This window comes from Staurois parvus, unplaced genomic scaffold (genome assembly GCF_062004578.1).
Source record: "Staurois parvus isolate SC_StPar_1 unplaced genomic scaffold, SC_StPar_1.0 ptg000206l, whole genome shotgun sequence".
NCBI lineage: Eukaryota > Metazoa > Chordata > Amphibia > Anura > Ranidae > Staurois > Staurois parvus.
Window position 1 is genome coordinate 722964 of NW_028318002.1, and position 21458 is coordinate 744421.

The 21458-nt window shown below is 41.2% G+C and overlaps 1 protein-coding gene across 8 annotated transcripts in view; it reads left to right on the forward strand.

Moving 5' to 3' along the window:
- CAMKK1 (calcium/calmodulin dependent protein kinase kinase 1) overlaps positions 1–21458 on the forward strand; it is a 323389-nt gene that overhangs the window by 284153 nt on the left and 17778 nt on the right. For all 8 annotated transcript variants that reach the window (XR_016312890.1, XM_089678491.1, XM_089678497.1 and 5 more), the window contains 2 exons: positions 1537–1665; positions 10588–10688. Coding sequence is in view for 7 of the 8 variants with exons in the window: in XM_089678491.1 (XP_089534617.1) it covers positions 1537–1665; positions 10588–10688 (230 nt within the window). In the remaining variant the exon portion in view is untranslated. The remainder of the gene's footprint in view (positions 1–1536; positions 1666–10587; positions 10689–21458) is intronic.

Consider the following 21458-nt stretch of genomic DNA (forward strand, 5'->3'; position numbering starts at 1 on the left):
ACTTCTGTATATTTTGTTTGCTGAAGTATAAATATATAGCATATAAACCTAAGAGGAAACAGTGTACTTCTACAGTTTTGTCCAATCACAGAACACTAAACTGTAAAGTGCATATTTCATAGCAAACAGATGTTGTTATGTCGGATTGTTATTCCTAATTGCTTCTATTGGGTTGTTTCACTGCGCTTTTGGTTTACTGAATATTGATTGTTTGTTCTTCACAAAAAATTGCAAATAAAAATAATATATACAATTGCTACTACATACGCCATATTGTAATTGAATGTCAATAAAAAAGACCTTTCCTTTTCAATATGCAGTGCTGTAGTTTCCTGTAAAACTCAAGACAATATGGCAACCTGAAGATGTTCTGAACACATTTGGTGTACCATACATACCCCCCCCCCCCCCACCCGCTTGTGTGATTGGCTCACTTTTCCCAGAAGTCTGTAAAGTTCAGAACTGAAGCATCTTCTGCAACAAAAATCTCATTCTTATTGAAATACTCCCAGAGGGTTAGCCACTTCCCAGCAGCAGCCATTTGTCAGTATGTGTTCGAGCAATTCAGGGAAAACTCAGTCTGTGGAGAGAAGTTAGTTGCTATAAGGCGCTGTTGCATAGTGCGGCATCATACATGCATTTTTAACGAACGTGAGCCGTCAATGGGTATTGCCCAGTGGTCCATGTGAATCCTCTAGTGTGGGACCTTTGGGGCTTTGCTCTGTAGATGACCTTCAATGGCTCTTTCCCTTCTAGGAGCCTCTAAAGGCACCCAGCTTAGCTTGACCAGGATCTGGTGGCTTACCTCACCCTGCACCAGTGACTAGGGACCCCACCTCCCTGAAGTGCACAGGAATGTTCCAGGGAAGGTTTCCATTAGTCAGATATAATGTAATGTCAAAACTGGTTCATATCTTTTATATTGCGTTCCCAGAGGGGAAGCAGGCTGATCCGCCCCTCCAATAGCTGCTTCTGGAACACAGTAGAGCTGGACTGGGGGCTTGACTTCTTAACTGACAACACAGCAGCGCATGGGCAGGGGGTGTGGCTTCAAAACTGACACAGGAGATATAGGCACTCTGTGTGTATGTATGGCGTGTTCAACCTCCTAACCGTGATCTCAGGGACTCAAACTGATCATGCTTCCATGTTAGCATGGTCAGTTTGAAAAAGAGCCCCAGGGAACTGGGGAGGATCACCGGGTATTTATCATAAACAGAAAAAATAAACAATATGCAGGGTACATATATTAAGAACTTTACCTTAAGCAATCATCATGGTTAGGGTAACATACACTTTAACAAAGGTATAACTATTTTTCCTCCAAAACTGCAAATAATGATTTGAAATAATTTTTTGCTATACGTCTTTTTTTTGTAAAGGAGAACAGAGCTATTTTGGGGATCAGTGATTACATCTGCTGACAAATGTGCATTAATTATGATGCATAATTTTCTAGGAAAATTACCCTGACTCTTGATCTTCATACATGTATTCTGCAATTTAAATGATAAGCTTTGTTTTTCTTTTACTCAGCTACATCCTTGGGTGACCAAAAATGGTGAAGACGCATTACCCTTGGAGGAAGAGCACTGCACAATGGTAGAAGTGACAGAGGAAGAAGTAAAGAATTCAGTTAAACTTATCCCGAGTCTGACAGCTGTGGTATGAAGAATTTTTCTTTTTCTTTTTAGTAGCCCTGTAACGCTTCTGATGTCATTGTTTGTGCTGAACGTGAAAGTTCATTTTTATGCCATGATATACCCACCCCTATGATGATGGTCAATAATATCTTAGAATTTTTGTAAATATTCGTCAGTCTGAACTTTAACTAAAAGGCAACCAAATACACAAAACAATAAAACATTATATTCTATAGCAATAATTGGCCTCTGCATAGTCCTCAGTCTCCAGCAGCTGTTCCAACGATCGATGCTGAAGGTAGATAATCTCTAGATTTCTCCTTGGGAGGAGCTATAAGCTGCAATTCTGGCTACTCCAATGGACAAATGTTCTGGCCAAGATCGCCTCTCCCTAAGTTTTACTAAACATTCCAGAAAGCCCTAGTCCCTTTCCTTTTGCGTGTCTTCAACTCTATTTCAGCAGAGGTCTTCTTTCCCACGCAAACTCTTGAGGCGTATATCTATCTGCTTCCCAAACCAGATAAAGATTTAAATATATGTGCCAGTTTTTGACCTTTTTCCTTAATTGAGGTCGACGTCAAGATTTTATGCCAAGGTCCATACAGACGAGGTGGGGTTTGTGCAGGGCCGGGAGGCCAGGGACAATACCCTGAAAAATCTCTTGGTGATGGATAAAACCTGGGCTAACAATCTCAGTGTCTGTTTGCTTTCGGTCAACGTCGAAAAGGCATTCGACAGGGTGAGCTGGCCATTCCTGGCTCACACCCTATTGCACCTTGGCATGGGCCTGGCGACGCAGAAAAGGATCATGGCTCTTTAGACCAGACCAAATGCTCAAATTAGGATTAATGGTGCCCTATTCCCAGGGTTCTCTATGGCTAACAGCACCAGGCAGGGGTGCCCTTTATCCCCACTCCATTATGTGCAGGTAATGGCACACCTAGCAACCTCTCTGCGCAATAACATATCCATCAAAGGAGTTCCGATAAGCACCCAAAAGGTAAAACTGGCACTTTTTGCTGATGACATGCCACTAACTGTTGCAGATCCACATACCTCTTTACACTCCATTCTATGGAAAATTCAATGTTATAGTGAATTGAATAACTTTAAAGTCAGCATTACTAAATTTGAGATCGTGAATGTCAATCTTTCAGCCTCGGTGGTGACCTCTCTTAAGGACAACTTTTCCTTCAGGTTCTGCACAGGTGCCTTGAAATAGCTGGGTATTAAGATTCTCTCAGGTCTTTCCACACTTTACTCTGAGAATTACATACTGCTTCTCTACCGCACATTGCAGGACCTGAAATCATACAACCGACCTTTGTACACCTGGTTCGGAAGGATTTCCATACTGAAAATAGATGTCACCCCAACTATTCCTATACTTGTTCCAGACCCTACCTATCACGATCCCACAGGCCTTTTTCAAGACCCAAAAATTGGCCTTTACAAAGCTCATATAGTGCTTGAGGAGACCTTGACGTCACAGAACTATCTTAACCCTACTGAAGCAGTGTGGAGGCGTGGGAGCGTCCGATCTCTGCCTTTGTCATGCAGCAGCTGTCTTGCCTAGAATGGTGAACTGGTTCCACCATTCCTCGGACAAAGAGCAGGTGTCAATGGAATGGGCATTGGTGCCCTGTGCCCTCCTTGCTCTTCCGTGGACAGCAGTGACCTATTGGGGCTCGTCTTCTATCTTGCCTTGCATTACAGCTAGTCTGCTGTGGGTTTAGGATGGTCTTATCTCTACCTTAGGTCAGAAGAAACAGCTCTCGAGGGCATAGGCTTGTTATAGAATGACCAACCAATTGGTTCCAATAAAAGTTAATAGATTTATTCCAGTATAATAAAAAAGCAGTACTCTCATCCAATATCAAACCAGCAGTATCAATTGCCTAGCTTGTGGCTGTGGTGGAATATCTGCTCACCCTTTGCTGCACGGGAACCCTGAATCAGGAATGGAGATGTATACAAAGCTCATCCCTTGACAGGCAGAAGCAGGCTGACAGTTATGGGGACTGCAGCGCACCGGAACTTTGGAGAAAGCGCAAGTTGGCCACAGGGAATCGGGCTGAACTGCAAATTATCCAGTTGCCACGACAATGTGTTTTGCGCGCATGCGCTTTGTCAAGTCCTGGATAACTGTGGCAACTGCCTGTCTTTTATAAAGGGGCTGATCTCATGGGCAGGCAAGGGGGCAGTACTTGATCGTGATATTCCACCATAGCCATTATTGCCTGCCCATGAGATCAGCCCCTTTATAAAAGACAAGGGATGAGCTTTGTACACATCTTCATTCCTGGTTCAGGGTTCCCGTGCAGCAAAGGGTGAGCAGATATTCCACAACGGCCACAAGTTGGGCAATTGATACTGCTGGTTTGATATTGGATAACTTTTATTGGAACCAATTGCTTGGTCAATCTATAACAACCCTATGTGCTGTTTCTTCTGACTTCTTTTATCACTATTTCAAGTGTGACAATGGCAGCTGAGGTTTGTTTCTTTCAATAGCTTTGGCGATTTAGAGCTTGGAACTTTCGGTTATTATTTCTACCTTAGGCATTTCATCACTGGTAGGACCGCTTACCCCCCGTTTGGGACTTTGCAATGCCCACCTGCTCTGTCTCGACCTTCCTTCCTTGCGTGGGATAGGCAGACTCATAGATGCCTAGTACAAGTTCTTTGTAACAACCGGTTTCCTTCACACCGGGAGTCCTACACTTATGGCAGGCCTTTTCCCACTCATTGGATGGAATATAAACAACTTTTTTCCTACTACCTTTTGAAGTTTTACTTCTCCAGGAGTCTCCACCTCTGCAACCACTCTCGTCCGTATACAGAATCCTCCACTCTAGGGTCCACCCACTCTTACCGGAATATATACTTAAATGGGCTTCTGACCTTGATACCCAGTTGTCTGAGGAGGACTGGGAGAAATCATTCACTTTCGCCCATCATCTGTCGCTGGCCTGCAAGGCACAGAAGACTAATTTCAAACTACTTTCACAGTGGTACAGGTTCCCCACTATGCTTAACAGGATTTACCCGTCAGTTTCTGATAGGTTGCTGGTGTTGCCTTACCATAGTTGGTTCTTTGCTTCACGTTTGGTGGGAATGCCCCCCCCCCCCATACATGCTTTCTGGGATCAGATCATTTACATATACACTGCAGTTACTGACTCGACCATACCTAACACACCACAGATGTTTCTACTCTCTATCTTACCTGTCTCATATAAATGCATCAAAAGAGGTATTCTCCATCATTGTCTAACAGCCGCCAGATTAGTCATACCTTGCCACTGGCGTTTGACCACTGTTCCAAGTGCAGTGGGTCGAGGAAATGGATCACATTGAGGAGATAGTCTCTCCTGACACAGGAACTGGGTACTCAAGAACATTGTCATCGCACCTGGGTCTCCTGGAATATGTACAGAGAATCAGCCGAGCTTCACGACATGCTAGCAGGGCTGATGGGGATTTTAGCCCTTTTCTTTTTTTGGCCCACTAGGTGGACCCTCTTGGCACTTGTAGGTGGGTTTTTTCTTTTAATGGACAGGACAACTGCACCGCATCAATGATGACGATGGACAGGGCAATGTACCATCAAATCTTGGGTGAGAACCTTCTTCCCTCAGCCAGGGCATTGAAAATGGGTTGTGGATGGATGTTCCAGCATGACAATGACCCAAAACACACGACCAAGGCAATAAAGGAGTGGCTCAAGAAGAAGCACAGTAAGGTCCTGGAGTGGCCAAGCCAGTCTCCAGACCTTAATCCAATTGAAAATCTGTGGAGGGACCTGAAAGTTCAAGTTGCCAAACGTCCGCTACCAAACCTTAATGACTTGGAGTGGATCTACCATGAGGAGTGGGCCAAAATGTCTCCTAAGATGTGTGCAAACCTGGTGGCCAACTACAGGAAATGTCTGACCTCTGTGATTGCCAACAAGGGATTGCCACCAAGTACAAAGTCATGTTTTGTGGAGGGGATCAAATACTTATTTCCCTCATGAACATTCAAATCAGTGCATAATTTGTTAGACATGCATTTCTTTTGAATTTTTTGTTGCTATTCTGTCTCTCAGTGTTACAATACACCTACCATTCGATTTTTAAACTTATTTCTTTGTGAGTGGGCAAACATTCAAAATCATCAGGGGATCAAATACTTATTTCCTTCACTGTACCTAATAGATGTTTCCCTCAAGCTGTTGAGAACCAGCTCTTGCCAACTCAAGGTATCCTTAGTACTGACAAGAACTATGCAAGTTATAAGCAGCCTTTTGCATACGCTGCTTGCTGGCAAGCAACTATAATCAATGACAAGTACCTATTCTATATTGCCTTTATTATAATTTAGGCCAACGTATGACATATACCTAATAAGCAATGACAAATTAACAATTAGGTTAATTCTGGTTGCCTATTGCTTTACTTCTCTACACCACTGCATCTGAATAGCTTAAAATTATTTTTTTTGAAATTGCAGATATTATTTACTAATTGGCTGGAGTTCTAGTTGACCTCGACTGAATGGTAAAATATTTTCTCTCCCTAAAGAAAAAGGAGGCGCAGGTGCCTCAGACATATCTCTTTATTATCAAGCGTCGGCCCTGGTGAGGCTTTCAAAACTGGTTTCATAATGTTCCCTTTAAGTTGTGAGGCCAGATCGAGCAGTCTTTATCCCCACTTGATCTCCAAACTCTCCCATGGATATTACCATATAAGCGGAAGGGTTCCGTATTGGCAATTACAAATAAAACCTTAATTTTGTGGGACAGTTGGATTGCTACTTCCAACATTCCTGCATATGTTGGCCCAATGACATCACTATTTGACAGCCCTTATTTTCCCATTGGTATACATAGATCAATAATTGGTGTAACTGGTGTAGCTTCCTAACGTCGAGTGGCATCAATATTTTCCTCATTCTCCATCCGGTCCTCCTATTATATCTAATTTACCTGGATTACAGTCTTGGTTCTTGAACCAACAACTCACCTCTTTCATCCAGTCTTTGTCGGAGAGAAGCTGGTTGATTTCTCATCCTACTCCTTTTGAGAAACTATTTTTTATGTGACTGCCTATCCCCCACCACCACCACCACACTTTGTTTCCCAAATTTATACAATATTGTCTACTGTTACTAACCCCAATCTCCGAGCCTGTACAGCTACTGGGCAAAGAGAAGCACAAAATTCAGTAGTGAGGATTGGGAGAAATAATTTACACTCTCTCTCTCATAAACTTTCTATTGATAGTACAGCCCAGGAAAAAAAACTTCAACATTTTTACCCATTGGTATAGATGCTCAGATGACCTTCACCAGATCAATCCAACCCTGCCTAATATATGCTGGAGATGTCATAATTAAGAGGGCAATGTGATTATCAGGGTCACATGCCCCCATTTCAGAAGGATTCTGGGAAGATATACTAAATATATTTTAGAGCAACAGGCACACGTGTACAGCCAAACCCCCAAATACATTTGTTATGTATGATACCGGGATCCATCAAAGAGGTTAAAAAAGATGTGCTCCATAATTTTCTGACGGTGGCCAGAGCAGTCATCTCTCAGCATTGGAGAGCTTCAGAGATCCCTACTATTTTAGAATGGATTGGGTATTGGCTACTATCATGGATTTGGAATAGCTACTAGTAGTTGATCATGATAGACTTGATAACTATACTAGTACATGGGCCGCTTGGAGTGTTTTCCATAATTCATAGGAATGTCAGGTTAATATATGTATCTGGGATGGTGTTACTGTGGGACTATGGTGGAGAGAAGAAGGATTTATTTTTTTTCTTTTTCTTTTGTGTTTTGATGAAGGTATTTAGGAAACGTTTTGAGTTTATGGTTTATGTCCTTGTTCTAGATTTCCTGCAGCTATATTATCAGGTTTTTAACATATCTAGGTGATATTTATACTGGTCTATATTTATATATATCATTGTTGTATATTTGTATTTTATATATTGAAGATCTAACAGTATTGAAAGATTTAGATTGTTTTATTATAATTTTGTTTGGAAAAACTAATAAGATCAGATTGAAAATAAATTCAAATTGAAACTTGCAGTTTACAGTAAAAAAAAAAAGGATCCTTCTCTAAGCTTAAAATGTGCACAAAGGTGTCCTGCTTTCTATAGCATTGTGCTATTTCCAAGCCTTGCACAGCGTGTGCACACCACATCAATCTCCCCACCATTGACATGGCAGGCATGAAGTACCTTCCATTGCTTTTTACCACACTGTAAGAGAGAAACCTAATTTTCATCTGATGTGCATCTGATTAGGAAAATGATTTTTCATAGAGAAAGGGATTAGGTATGGTCCAGAAGGTTATAATGAGAATATATAAAAGGAACCAAAAAGCCTTTTACTAGAACAGTTATAACAGAAAAAGTCTAATTTCATCACATACCCAAAAAAAATGATGATTATTCCTCATTGCATAGTGGGGAGTGCCATGTAAATCATAATTTTTTGCTCCAATGACCTACTATGCATCCAGAACTGCTGGTGTATAGTACAGATGCAGCCTAATATTGTAGAGCTATTTATTCTATTGGTTTACTGACATTGCCTTTCAATTATGAGGTCTGTTTAAATGTAAATAGCAATTGGAATAGTTACTAGAACATAAAGTTCTATTGGTGTTGTATGAATATATGTAGGTGTCTAATGTACGTAAAACTGAATACAGTAATCTCAAGCTTAAAAACAAGCCTTGTTCTACTTAGGAATGTCATTACCTATTACCAGACTCCCTTGGTGTAAGAGAATCTCCCATTCCTTTGCTTATATTTATACACATGATGATGATCAGGGCTTGTATTTGCATGGTGAAATCTGCTTTTATTCTGTTCCATTTATAGTTAGTTAGCACTAATCACATTGCAGGTTAACAATGTTCAGTTGTCATAAATGGGTAATAGAGCATTTCGTTTCCATGGGGATATGCTAAATTTTGTCTATTTATTACCATTTGAAGAGTGGTCCTATAATATAGCAGGCTGTAAGGCTTTACACGAGTGATATATTTTAATCAGGCTAAAGAGCTTCCTTATGGGGTTAAAACCTGATTTGCCTCTGTTAAATATGCAAATTTAATTTCTTTTGCATGGTTAAGATTGATTACCTGTATTTTGTTACTTTTATCACTATTCTGACTAACCATTAATTTAATAGATATTGCTGAGCTATTTTGTTTAATGAGAGTGTCTGTTCTACAGCAGCCAGACATTTTAAAAAGATAAGTATGTCTAAAGATAGTTACATTGTATTTAATACAGTGAATAAAGTTCTTCATTCTACAGGACTCTGATAAACCCAAACTAAACAAAATATACAGTTAAAACCACATATATGAACTTTTACATATGCAAACTCTACCAAAAGATTATAAGTTTGTTCAGCAAATCTTGTGATCAAAGCACACTTGTCACACAGAACTGCCAGGCACTGGACATCACTGCAGATAATACTACAGATAAACAATATAGCCTGGTCTAGGACCTTACAATAAAAATTCAGTAAAAAAAAAAAAATTTGGACACCAGTTCATACTGCTCTCTGTGTATTCATATTGGAAACTTCATTTTACTTATTGTCCAAAGAAATAACATTGGTCACCAGAACAAAAAGTGCCAGTAAATCTCTCTTATAGGGGCGCAGACAACAGTATAGAAACAGGATAATTTCTTACACTTATTTTGTCATCAGTAAAGAATCAGTTTTGAATGAGCCAGTCTAATGATCTGCTGAAAGCAGCCACAGAATTGATTGCTAATTTCCTTTTGTGATGGACCGCCTGTTTCCCCGATTGGGTGATTCCATCAAGTAACCCTCCCTGCACAGGACCTAGGACCAAGGTATTATAGCTGGGCATTGCACCCAAGGACTAGACGACACTAGCTTAGGTACAAAATTGGACCTCTTTATTCAACAGAAATACAGGTTTTTATACACTCAGAAATAGGGCAGTCTCCACATGAACAATAAAAACAAGTATTATACATTAAGATAAACATCGCTTACAGATTAGGTAAAAGATTTATCACATTACCCTGAACAATGCAAACGGTAAAACAGTACAGCCAACATCTAACAGTGATCTAATTAACAGTAAGGTAATCAACAGCCAAGCACCCAGATAATGCTTTGAATAATCAGGGAGTCCACCGCAGACAGCCCGGCAACAAGCCCACCCCTGAATACACAAAGTACAATACACATGCTGTCTTTCAGGTGTTTGCTTTCACTTGTAGAATTTGTCCATCATAGGACAAAACTCATGCAATATTCCAACAGTCTGAAAAAGTGGAATTTCTCTATCTTCATAGATTTCATGAGGGAGATTGTTGATAAATATTTCTGGCCCATGTGGAGGAGTTTACCCAACCCAGTCTTCAGCAGGGCTCCATATTTCCTCTAACCTGTATAAGATTAATATTCCACATTTCCATCCCCTCCAGAAGGGAAACTGTATTGTCTTCAAGCCTCGCTGTCAGTGTTTATCGTGTTGTTGTCCATCATTACAGAATGATCTGCTCTTTCCATGGGCCATAATCAGTGGGTAGATGGCTAGCCCCTAGTCCCCTCCAAAAGCCCCTGTCCTGGTTGGGTCTGTCACACCTTTGCTGGGTGCATTTGCTTTATAGTAAGTTTTAACTGTAATGAAGAGAAAAATATGTAGGTGGACTATACCATTAATAATAAAGTGCTTTAAATAGGTAGCACACTATTGCCCCAAAGAAAATCTCACTGTGTTTAGTAAAATGCCTATGTTTCCTGCTGTGTGCAGTGAAGGATCATAAATGTTTTGTTATTTCTTGGCTTGTAAATTGTTATAGTAGAAAGGCTACTATCTAAGTATCTAATCAGTACCCACATCTTCTTGTATTGATGTTATACTTTTGTTGTCTCCTAAGATCCTAGTGAAAGCAATGCTGAGGAAACGCTCGTTTGGCAATCCCTTTGAATGTGCAAGAAGAGAAGAAAGGTCCATGTCAGCCCCGGGAAACCTATTAATGTAAGTTTCAGGGAAATTGTAGCTAATTATCAATTTGTTTTCATTAAGTACAAAAGTGCTAAAAAATCATTTTGCATACATTATCAAGCAAATTAAGCTGTAGGGTGCTATAAGATAAATTAAACAAGGAATTAATTTGTTATTGTCTTCAATTGTCCTACCCATCAATCTTCAAATGCCTTTCTATAGTAATAAACATCACTCACCTGGATAGCCAGAGAATTTATTGCGTCCGTAATATGATGATAAATATGTTCTTTGTTCTGGTAAACCTTTTGCAATGAAGTCATTAAAGATGCTGCTTTGATAAAGATGCTTGCCTACTCCTATGCAGAAGGAATATTACATTGAAAAGGGGTCCTATTACAGTGAGGATATAGCAATACATGGCAAATCTGCAGAACATTTAAAGCATCATTCCCCCAAACGGGATGTTTTAGATATAGGTGATGCTTGGTGAGTTGAATCAGCCTCTGATATCTTAAATGTATTGATTACTTCAACACCAAGATCTTCTTACCATAATTCCCAATTCCTGTTCACTTGGAAGCTTTGGGTGTGTTACCATTTACGTTTGCATGTTTGAGCATTTGCTAATGCATTCTTTCATAAATAAACCATGAGAAATGATCCAAAAGAGCGTGTGAAGGACCCTCATTATGGACAGACCTAGGAACTCGTATGCCAACACACCTCTTCTTGCCAATAGAGCTCCACAAATATATTAAAATAAACATCTGTGTGCAAAAGGACAGACGCCACTCTAGCGCCCGATAAGTCTGATGTACGATCTCCTATATGAGATAGCTTCTAGAGGGTGTGGCTGAGACTGTCTTACATACTCATTCGGACTCATCGGGCTGGCAGAGCGGTGTCTGTCCTTTTTTGCATGATTTTGAGCTTCTGGAAGTACACTAAGACGCTGACTCCCTCTTTCCGCATATTAAACTTTCTTCTGTTTTCTGGGTTCAAAGGGGGATTGGATTGGGAATATAACGCTCTCAATTCCAGTGCACTTAGTTTGAATCCCTATTCTCAAAAAATTTTCTAACTGCTAATATATCATGATATAGGAACCATGTCTGTAGGTAACCACTGTCAAATTGGAACACTCAGTAGACTACATTATGTAAAGACATACAACATTCAGTTCTGCTGGTCATAAATAAATGTCAAATAATGAATCTTCTTGGCTGGCAGATAATTTTTTGCAAAATATTTGCAATATTCTATCTCTGAGTCAATAGGCCACTAGAAACCAAAAAACAAAGGATTAATTAAAGCATACAGAATTAAACTAAGCAAAGAGTTAATTAAGACATATAGAATAAAAATAGGGAAACCTACTGTATTTCTACAATCTACCTATTTAAGAGATGTTGTGTACTTTGCCATTAAGTGGATGTTCCACAAGTGCATATGGAAAATTGACTTGGGTCAATGATAATGGTAGTTTAACTGCAAAGCCGAGCCTGTCAAAACTGTGCTGGAGCTAAGGGGAGAGCTTACCCTTCACCTTCATAAATCAAGGAGTCTATTTTAATGCAGTTTTCCGTAAGATGATTTCCTCTGTGGTGGTTTTGTTCTTTATTTAGAAGAGCAGTTAGTTTTTAAAGTTTCAAATCAGGAGGTGTCCAAATAAGAGTTTTCCACCAACCATTCTTCCATTTTAAGAATTTTCAAATATAGTTTTGCCTAAAATAAAGCGATCATGAAAGAGATATATAGCAATTAAAAAGCGAGTTGCCTGGTTGTCTCTGGTTTTCTGAATCTCTGACAACAGCATGGAGCAAGTGGAGACAAAGTTCCTGCTTTGCATGCTTGTTCTCTGTCCAGAATGTAGAAAGTATTGAAGCCAGAAACAGCCTGACAACTTGAAACTTAAGGTGGTTCTGGGTCTGCATGAATGGACATTGTAAGAGAAGAGTCAGTGGTGTAGAAAAGTATGCAGCAGGTGAACTTAACTATGTACTTTTTGCATAAGAGTGATTCTATCTATCTATTCAGTCATATCCGACCCTTGGCGATTGCATGGACCATCACTCGTAAGCGACTTTTCCCATGAATTCTCTTAGCAATTATTTTACAGGGTAGGTTGCCAGGTCTTTCCCAAACCCCTACCATGCAGGAGATCCTGCATGGCCAGGGATGAAACTAGGACAATTTAGACAGGAGCCAATTAACCTACCAGCATGTCTTTGGAGTGTGGAAGGAAACCCACACAAGCAAAGGGAGAACATGCAAACTGCATGCAGGATGCGCCATGGTTGGGAATTGAACCCATAACCCATTTACTGCATGGCAGACATGCTAACCACTAAGCCACTGTGACGCCCATATAAGAGTGATTACATCAGATTATATTACTTCAGCTGTTCTGAAATTTTTTTGAACTTCATAGTGCTGTACTGATAAAATCTTCTACATATGCTGATTTTTATCTATATTTGGGAGTCTGCAATTAACTTCAATACGCTGCTGTAATATTTATTTCAAAAGCAGCTTTACAGAAAACCTGGAGCCCCTTTTAAAACGTCTTAAAAAAAGATTGTCTACTTTAAAGCTGAAGTTTTTAGTGATTTTTTTTTTTAACAGTACCAGAGATGAACTTTCAATGAAGAGTGTCTGGTATGCTGGTGGGTGCTGTGTTTTTCTAAATCCTCAGTCCCCTGCTCCCTGGATACACCTGTAGTGGTGATCTTCTGATGCTGTGAGGGTTAAAATGAGTGGCTGCACCTGTGACAGGCACTCTTCAAAAGTGCCAACTATGCCCACACTTACTGACCCTCCTCCATTTAACCACTTGCCCACCAGGCACTCTTAGCCCCTTCCTGCCCAGGCCAATTTTCAGCTTTCAGCGCTGTCACACTTTGAATGACAATTGCGCGGTCATGCAACACTGTCTCCAAACAAATTTTTTTCTGTTTTTTGAGACAGATAGAGCTTTCTTTTGGTGGTATTTAAACACCACTGTTTTTTTTTATTTTTTGCTAAACAAAGTAAAAAAAGACTGAAAATTTTGAAAAAAAAACTTTTTTCTTTGTTTCTGTAATTAAATTTTGTATATAAGTAATTCTTCTCCTTCACTGATGTGCGCTAATGAGGCTGCACTGATGGACACTGATGAGGAGGCACTGGTAGATGGCACTGATGGGCATTGACAGGCATCATTTGTGGGCATTGACAAGCATCACTGATTGGAACTGTTAGGTAGCACTGATTGGAACTGTTAGGCAGCACTGACAAGCACGGATAGGTGGCACTGATAGGCGGCACTGACTGGCACTGATAGGTGGTACTGATTGGCCACACTGACTGGTACTGATAGGTGGCACTAATAGGCCGCACTGACTGGCACTGATAGTTGGCACTGAAAGGCAGCTCTGATGGGCACTGATATGTGACATTGATGTACACTGGTAGGCACTACGTGGCATTGATGGGTGTGACGATCACGCGTCAGATCCCTGCCCTTCTCACCAAACTCGTGACCGAAGGACTAGCCAATTTAAAACCGCGATGTCGCGTGCGTAACAATGCCACGCCCAGCTGCACCCTGCACAACGATTTTCCAGCTCACTGGACCTCAAATCGGTTTACCGGCAGCCTGAGCATGATTGTTACTGGGTAAGGTTAATTACGCAATTAACCCTTCACACTGCCACCACCTCCTTTTTGTACAGAGAAAGAGGAAACTCTGCAATATCAGCAATAACACTATGATGGTTAGATAATCGTCTGTATACCACTGTCACTGCAGACAGGTTATACAGAGGGTTAAACACACATAGTAGTGCTCTTCAGCGGCAGGAATTCGTAAGTTGCATTAAGGAGCTTTAGAAACAGTTCAACACTTTCAGCAAGAAAAGATTTATTGCTAAAATATCAAAAGGGTGCAATAAAAATATTTACAGAAAAAAGATGTAACCAATATACATATAAATATACAGAGAGCAATAACACAGCAAAAAGATAAACAGAAAGAAGTTTAGGTAGATAAGTACTTGCCAAAAAGCCTTGGGTTAAGCAGCTTCAAGTCTCATGAGCCAAAAGGGTACCGTCTCCCAAGTTGGTTCTGATGTTAAAAGGGAGAATTCTTCAACTTCCACTCTTAGGCCTGACAGCCTATTTTGTAGCCCCCCCCCCCAGGGGGTGTCTCTGGAGCCAAGGACCAATGCCTCATTTGGGGAGGGGTTGTCTGGGCGGAGACCCAAGCTAGAACCAAAATCCCTCTTAGCTTATATTTTGGCTCATAACTTTTCCTAGGCACAAGTAACATTCAACCCGCGGGTATATTAATATGCAGATGTATCTGCGAAACAGTTAGATATGAAATATAAAATACAGACTTGAATGGTTCAAGAGATGTAATTTTCTGCTTTCCTATATATTCCAGCCAAGGAGAGTGACATATCAAACGGTTTGTCTTCTCGTGGCCAATCTGAAGATATGCCTGGTTTTTATGTAAGTCTCTCATATTCCAAGATATGAGACATAGGGAAAAAATAGATTTTAAAAGTGTTATCTAGTTTCTTACTCCTCTGAAATGTCTTTGAACTCATGGGAAGGCTTGGGTTATCCTTTTACGAGGTGCCAGATTGCACAGGTTGAACCACGTCCATCTCTGTGTGTATGCTTGCTACAATGGGCACTTACAGGTAGCATTGATGGGCACTGATGGGGGTACACTGATCATCAGGGCACTGATCATCAGTGCCCTGATGATCAGTGTAGATGTCCCCTCTGAGGAATGCCGATTACCAGCTCTCCTCTCCTCATGCGCTGTCAGCGTGAGGAGAGGACTGCCAATAACTGGCATTTCCTTGTTTACATGTGATCCGCTGTGATTGCACACAGCTGATCACATGACAGAGTTGACATCATCGGCTCTATACACTGATGGGTGATTCGCTCTGTCCTAGGGACACAGCTCACCACCGATGTTATATGATGTCCTCCCAGATCGAGAGAACTGCCGCCCGCCCATCATTTCCTTATATGGTGGACGGGAGGCAGTTAAAGAATTCATACTAATGGTTCTGACGATCAAAATCACTCTGTTAATGAAGGGCGGGTGGATGAATGAAAGGTCTGTCTCTTCCATTCATAGAGTGCTTTTCAGGGTTAACTGTGTGTTATTGAGTGATTTTTTTTTTGTACTGTGTTGTGTTTTACTAAGCAGACCTGCTGCTGATAGAAGAGAGATCTGAAGAGACCATGCTAATAGAAGAGAGATCTGTGTTGTTTACACACAGATCTCTCCCCTCTCAGCTTCGCTGACAATCACCGAGTTCCAGCTGGCCAGACTCGGTGATTGACATCCTCAGGAGCAAATAGTAGGGTGGCGCGCATGCCCCCCTACCAGGAAATGCGAAATCACATATATTTATGTGATTTTGCCCAGCGAAGCTGCCCTGTAACAGTACATGTGCTATGGGCACAGTGGGCAAGAGTTTAACCCCTTCCTGACTGCCCTATAGCAGATATACTGCTACAGGGAGGCATGGGTGTGCAAAATCAAGTGTATATATACGTGATTTCACATTTACGGGTAGGGGGCACGTGCCAATCCCCGGGTCCCGGTCGGTGATTGCCGAGCATCTCCGACGGGGATGAGAACTGTATGTAAACAATACAGTTCTCCTCCCTGTCAGCTCCTGCACACTGCTTTGGATGGCTATGCAGAGCACAGCCATGCAAAGCAGTGTGATTACCATGAAGCACACACACAGGCACAAGTAAAACAGCACACTGTTCACTCTTTTGAACGCCCCTCATGTTAACCCCTTTCTGCCCAGTGTCCTTAGTACAGTGTCAGTGCTTTTTTTTTTTTTTTTTTAGAATGCCTGCCGCAGACCCACTATAAGCTGCTGATTACTATTAAAAGATAAAACAAATTTCCAGTATCTATAACCCCATTTGTAAACGCTAAATCTTTCACTTAAAACATTTAATTTACACGTATTGGGATTTTTTTTTTTTAGCAAAGACATGTAGCAGAATCAGGGGTGGACTAATGACTCATGGGGCCCCCGGGCAATAAGAGATAATGGGGCCCCTTGTGTCTCTGCCTACACTCAAGCCAAAACCACACCCACACAACAATTCACCTACATATTGCAGCTCAGCTGCAAAGAATGGGGCATTAAAAATAATTAAAAAAATAATAAAGAAACAATGTGGCGTCCCCCTCCCATCCATACCAAGCCCTTTGGGCCTTGTATGGGTTTTGAAGGGAACCCCCATGCCAAATTTTAAAAACAGAATGTCGTGGGGTCTCCCCCAAGATCCATACCAGACCCTTGTCCAAGCATATAGCCTGGCAGGTCAAGAAAGGGGAGAGAAGCGAGCGCCCCCTTCCCTTCTGAACCATACCAGGCCACATGCCCTCAACATGGGGGTTGCTTTGGAGGGTTCCTTGCTAAAGGGGGCTTCCAGACTCTGATCACACCCCACAACCACCGGCCAGGGTTGTGGGGAAGAGGCCTGGTATGGTTCAGGAGGGGGGATTTGGGGGGCCCCATGACATTTTTTTTGGGGGGGAGGGGGTCCCCCTCAAAATCCATGCCAGACCCGAAAGACTTGGTATGGATGTAGGGTGGACCCCATGCCGTTTTTTAAAATTACTTTTTTTAATTGCTGGCAATTCTTTCTTTTACATTCAGCTGTCAGTGGGGAACCCCTCTGACAGCTGAAACATTAACACATGGTTTTCACTACTAAAATACCGCATAACTTGATAAGATAACTCGTGCGGTATTTTAGTAGCGTTTTTTGATTCATTCAAAAGTGTTTTTTCTTTTAAATTCTATGCGTTATCCTACCACATACTCGGATGCGGTAAGATACCGCTTGGTGAATTGTGCCCAGTGAGCATCTCACCGGGCACCCTACTGACCCCGGGCAATCCGCCCCAAGAAGAATACATTTTGGCCTAAATGTATGATGAAATTTTGATTTTTTTTATTATTTATTTACTGGACAAGTTTAATCGCAAAAAGTCAAAAATATAGTTTTTTTTTTTTCAAAATTGTTGGTCTTTTTTCTTTTAATAGCGCAAGAAATAGAAAATGCCCAGGCAATCAAATACCCCTGGAAAAAAGCTCAGTTTGTGGGAAAATAGAACACAAATTTCATTTGGGTGCAGTGTTGCATGTCCGCGCAATTGTCAGTTAAAGTAACGCTGTGTTGTAATAAAAAAATGACCTGGTCAGGAAGGGGGGTAAATCCTAAAGAGGGCAAGTCTAGATATAGGATATTTATTTAGTATTGCCTTTGCCAATTCAGATTGATATAGTCAGAATAAGTGTAGGTTACTCTGGTTCTTATGGAGTTGAATTGAAAAGCTAAGTTGAGTTTTCTGAGGAAAGGGGAAAAAAAAAAAATTCATAGAAGATGATGTCTATAGCATTGCAATTATTTTTTGTGAATCTGGCATTAGGCTATGGTATGATGACTTACATCACTATTAAATGTGCATGTGAGGGGGATGTTAGCAAAGTAAAGCATGCACAACTATGACAATATGCTATCTATCTATCTATCTACCTATCTACCTATCTATCTATCTATCTATCTATCTACAGTATCTATCTGTGACGGACCACCTGTCACCCCGATTGGGTCATTCCGTCAGAGAACTGCTTCCTCGCCACTTGGACACAAAAACAAGGTGTTCTATCCGGACGGCGCACCCAAGAACTAGACAACACTAGCTTAGGTACAAAACTGGAACACTTTATTTAACAGAAGTATAGGTTTTTATACACTTCAGAAATGGGAGCAGTCCCCACATAAACAATAAAAACAAACATTACACACTGGGATAAACAGCCCACACTAATTGGATAACAAGGTCAAGTTTACACCAGACTAATCCCATCATGTAGTTACCTAAAGGAGGACCAAATATTAGGTGACACAATTAACTCAATTAACAATGGGACAAATACACAATGGTAAACACATCACACCTTAACCACTTGCCTACCGAGCACTTTTACTCCCTTTGTGCCAATTTTTCAGCTTTAAGTGCTCTCGCACTTTGAATGACAATTGCGCGGTCATGCAACACTGTACCCATATGACATTTTTAGCATTTTTTCACACACATAGAGATTTATTTTGGTGGTATTTAATAGTTTTATCTATTGCATTATAAACCAAAAAAAGAGCAAAAAAGTTTGGGAAAAAAAGTTTTTCTTTGTTTCTATTCTAAAATTTTGCAAACAGGTAATTTTTCTCCTTCACTGATGTGCATTGATGAGGCTGCACTGATAAGCAGCACTGATGGGTACTGATAGGCAGCACTGATGGGCACTGATAGGTTGCACTGATAAGGTGGCACTGGTGTGCATTGATGAGGAGGCAATGATGTGCTGCACTGATATGCAGCAATGATGGGCACTGACGGACAGCATTGACTGATGGCGCTGGGTGGCACTGCTGGGCAGCACTGATGGATGGCACTGCTGGGCATTTTTGGGTGGCACTGCTGGGCACCGGACGGAGGCACTGCTGGGCACTGATCATCTGTGCCCTGATGATCGGTGCAGATGTCTTATGTGTCATTTGCTGGTTATCGGCTGTGACATCGTGAGGAAAGTGCTGCTGATAATCAGCAACTGTATTTATATCGTAATCTGCTGTGTCATTGGACAAACCTGATCACATGGTAAAAGGCTGCTGTGATTACCTCATCATGTGATCAGCTGTGTCTGTTGGACACAACGATCATGGAGATCACCGGGTGCTCGCAGCTGGGGGCGTGCGGGAGGATGTGTTCTGGGAGGACTTCATATGACGCCCTCCCAGAACTGGATAACTGCGCTGTAGCCGTCATTCAGCTATAGTGCACTTTGGCAAGTGGCTAATAAACAGTTTACAGCAAGAGACTTCAGCATCAGGTTGTTTTGAGCTGGTTATATTAACATCTGATTAGAATCTCTGCGCATAGGTGGCGGGGGGTTGATACAGGTCAATGCTGATTTGGGCACAGAGACCCCAAATCTGTATCCTGGTCCTCTAGTTCTCAGAGTCTGTGTGTTTCAGGTGCACATGGACTGGAATCCGAAGCAAAAGGTCCCCCCAATAACAAAATTGAGAAGACACTGCTCAGGTGAGCACAAAAGGCCAATCCCAAAAAGCCGATCCCACCAACAGGTGCCGGCCTGGCTCTCCACCGCGTCATCTATGATACGACCATTGTATTCCTTGTTTCAAAAGGTCCCCCTAGGCACAGACCTCCCAAAGAATAGAGCCCCCTCAGATGCCAGGGCCCATGGTCAGTAGGCAAGAGGCTAGCCTGCAATCACCTCCAGAAGCCCCTGTCCCTGTTGGGTCTGTCACACTACCTATCTCTCTTTCTCTCTCCCTCTAAAATAGTAGTCCTCCAGGTTTCCTCTTGACTTGACTAATGTAATCCATTTTTCCTTCTTTCGTTCATTTGCATAAAATTCATTTTTGCACTTTAGTATTTGCAACAGTTGGAACATGTATCAGAAATATTTGGAGGGCAGCCATGTTAGGATTAACAATGTTAACATCTACCTTCACTTACCATCTGTTAAATCAGTGGGAAGGTGACAGCACTACAACCCAAATGTTCTACAATCTGCTGCTTGCAGTAGGTGCCAGGCAGTGTTTTCCTGAACCTTGGTCCTGTGAAGGCGAAGTCTTGTTTTTCTGGAAGTTGTATGTCTTTAGAAGTGGGCAAAATGTAGTGCAACCTCCATAATCTCTACAGTCTTTTTCAGTGATAAATTGTTTCGAATTTGACTTTCACTATAGTAATTAGTTTGCAGAAGTGTACTGCAGTCACTGACTCGGCAGAATATATTTATTCCAAAACACCAGTAGCGTGGGCGTTTTTGCTCATTAAATGTCAATTCATTTTTCATTAGTGCTTAAGAGTCGAGATAGGTCTCTCAACTGGAACGAGTTAATAATGATGTCCAGTGCATCATAATCTGCTGTTTAAAATGAATGCAATGTAAACATGGTCAGGAACATTTTCCTCCCCTTGTCAGAGTGCGTGCAGGGTACACAGTGCTAAAGCATTGGACCCCGGGGCACAAGAAATATTGAACTCCTGTTTTAATTAACACTACTCGCAGCGCTACTTTTGTTTATATAATTTGAAACATGGAGATTTTACTGCTGCTTTTTAGTGCTAACTTTTGTTACCTTTTCTATCATGTTCCATCTACCGTATATGTTTTCTACACTACACAAAATATATCACATTTCCCTCTAAACTGTCATGGTACATAGGAAGAAAAGTAGATCTAACCCCTAACTGGGTAATGCTTTGTTTCCAAATGCATTTTCCATGCTTTTCTCATAAAATATTGTTTTAACCCTTATTCGTCTTTTTGTTTTTACATCTTAGTCTTTGTAATTCATTTACTGTTTACATGCATTCACTCCAGTGTTGGCTTCACACCATTGCTCTAGAACAACTTCCAGTTAGTGACAATGGTGTACCATGCCTATGTAATGTGTTGGCACGGCTGCTCTTCATTAGGAGCATATGTAACAGCACAGGTGGACATTTGGAAGACAATTGTCACCCATAGCAGAAAGTTTATGAAAAAGATATTCATGGCCGGGTCACCACGTATTATATTAATGAAAGATAAATATTTATTAAGATTAAAAAGAACTTTTGAAACTACATTAGCATGTTAGGCCACTTTCACACGGAGCAGACTCCACTTTGATCAGTAGTGGATCTGTCTGCTGATCAGAGCAGAGCTGGTGAATGACAGG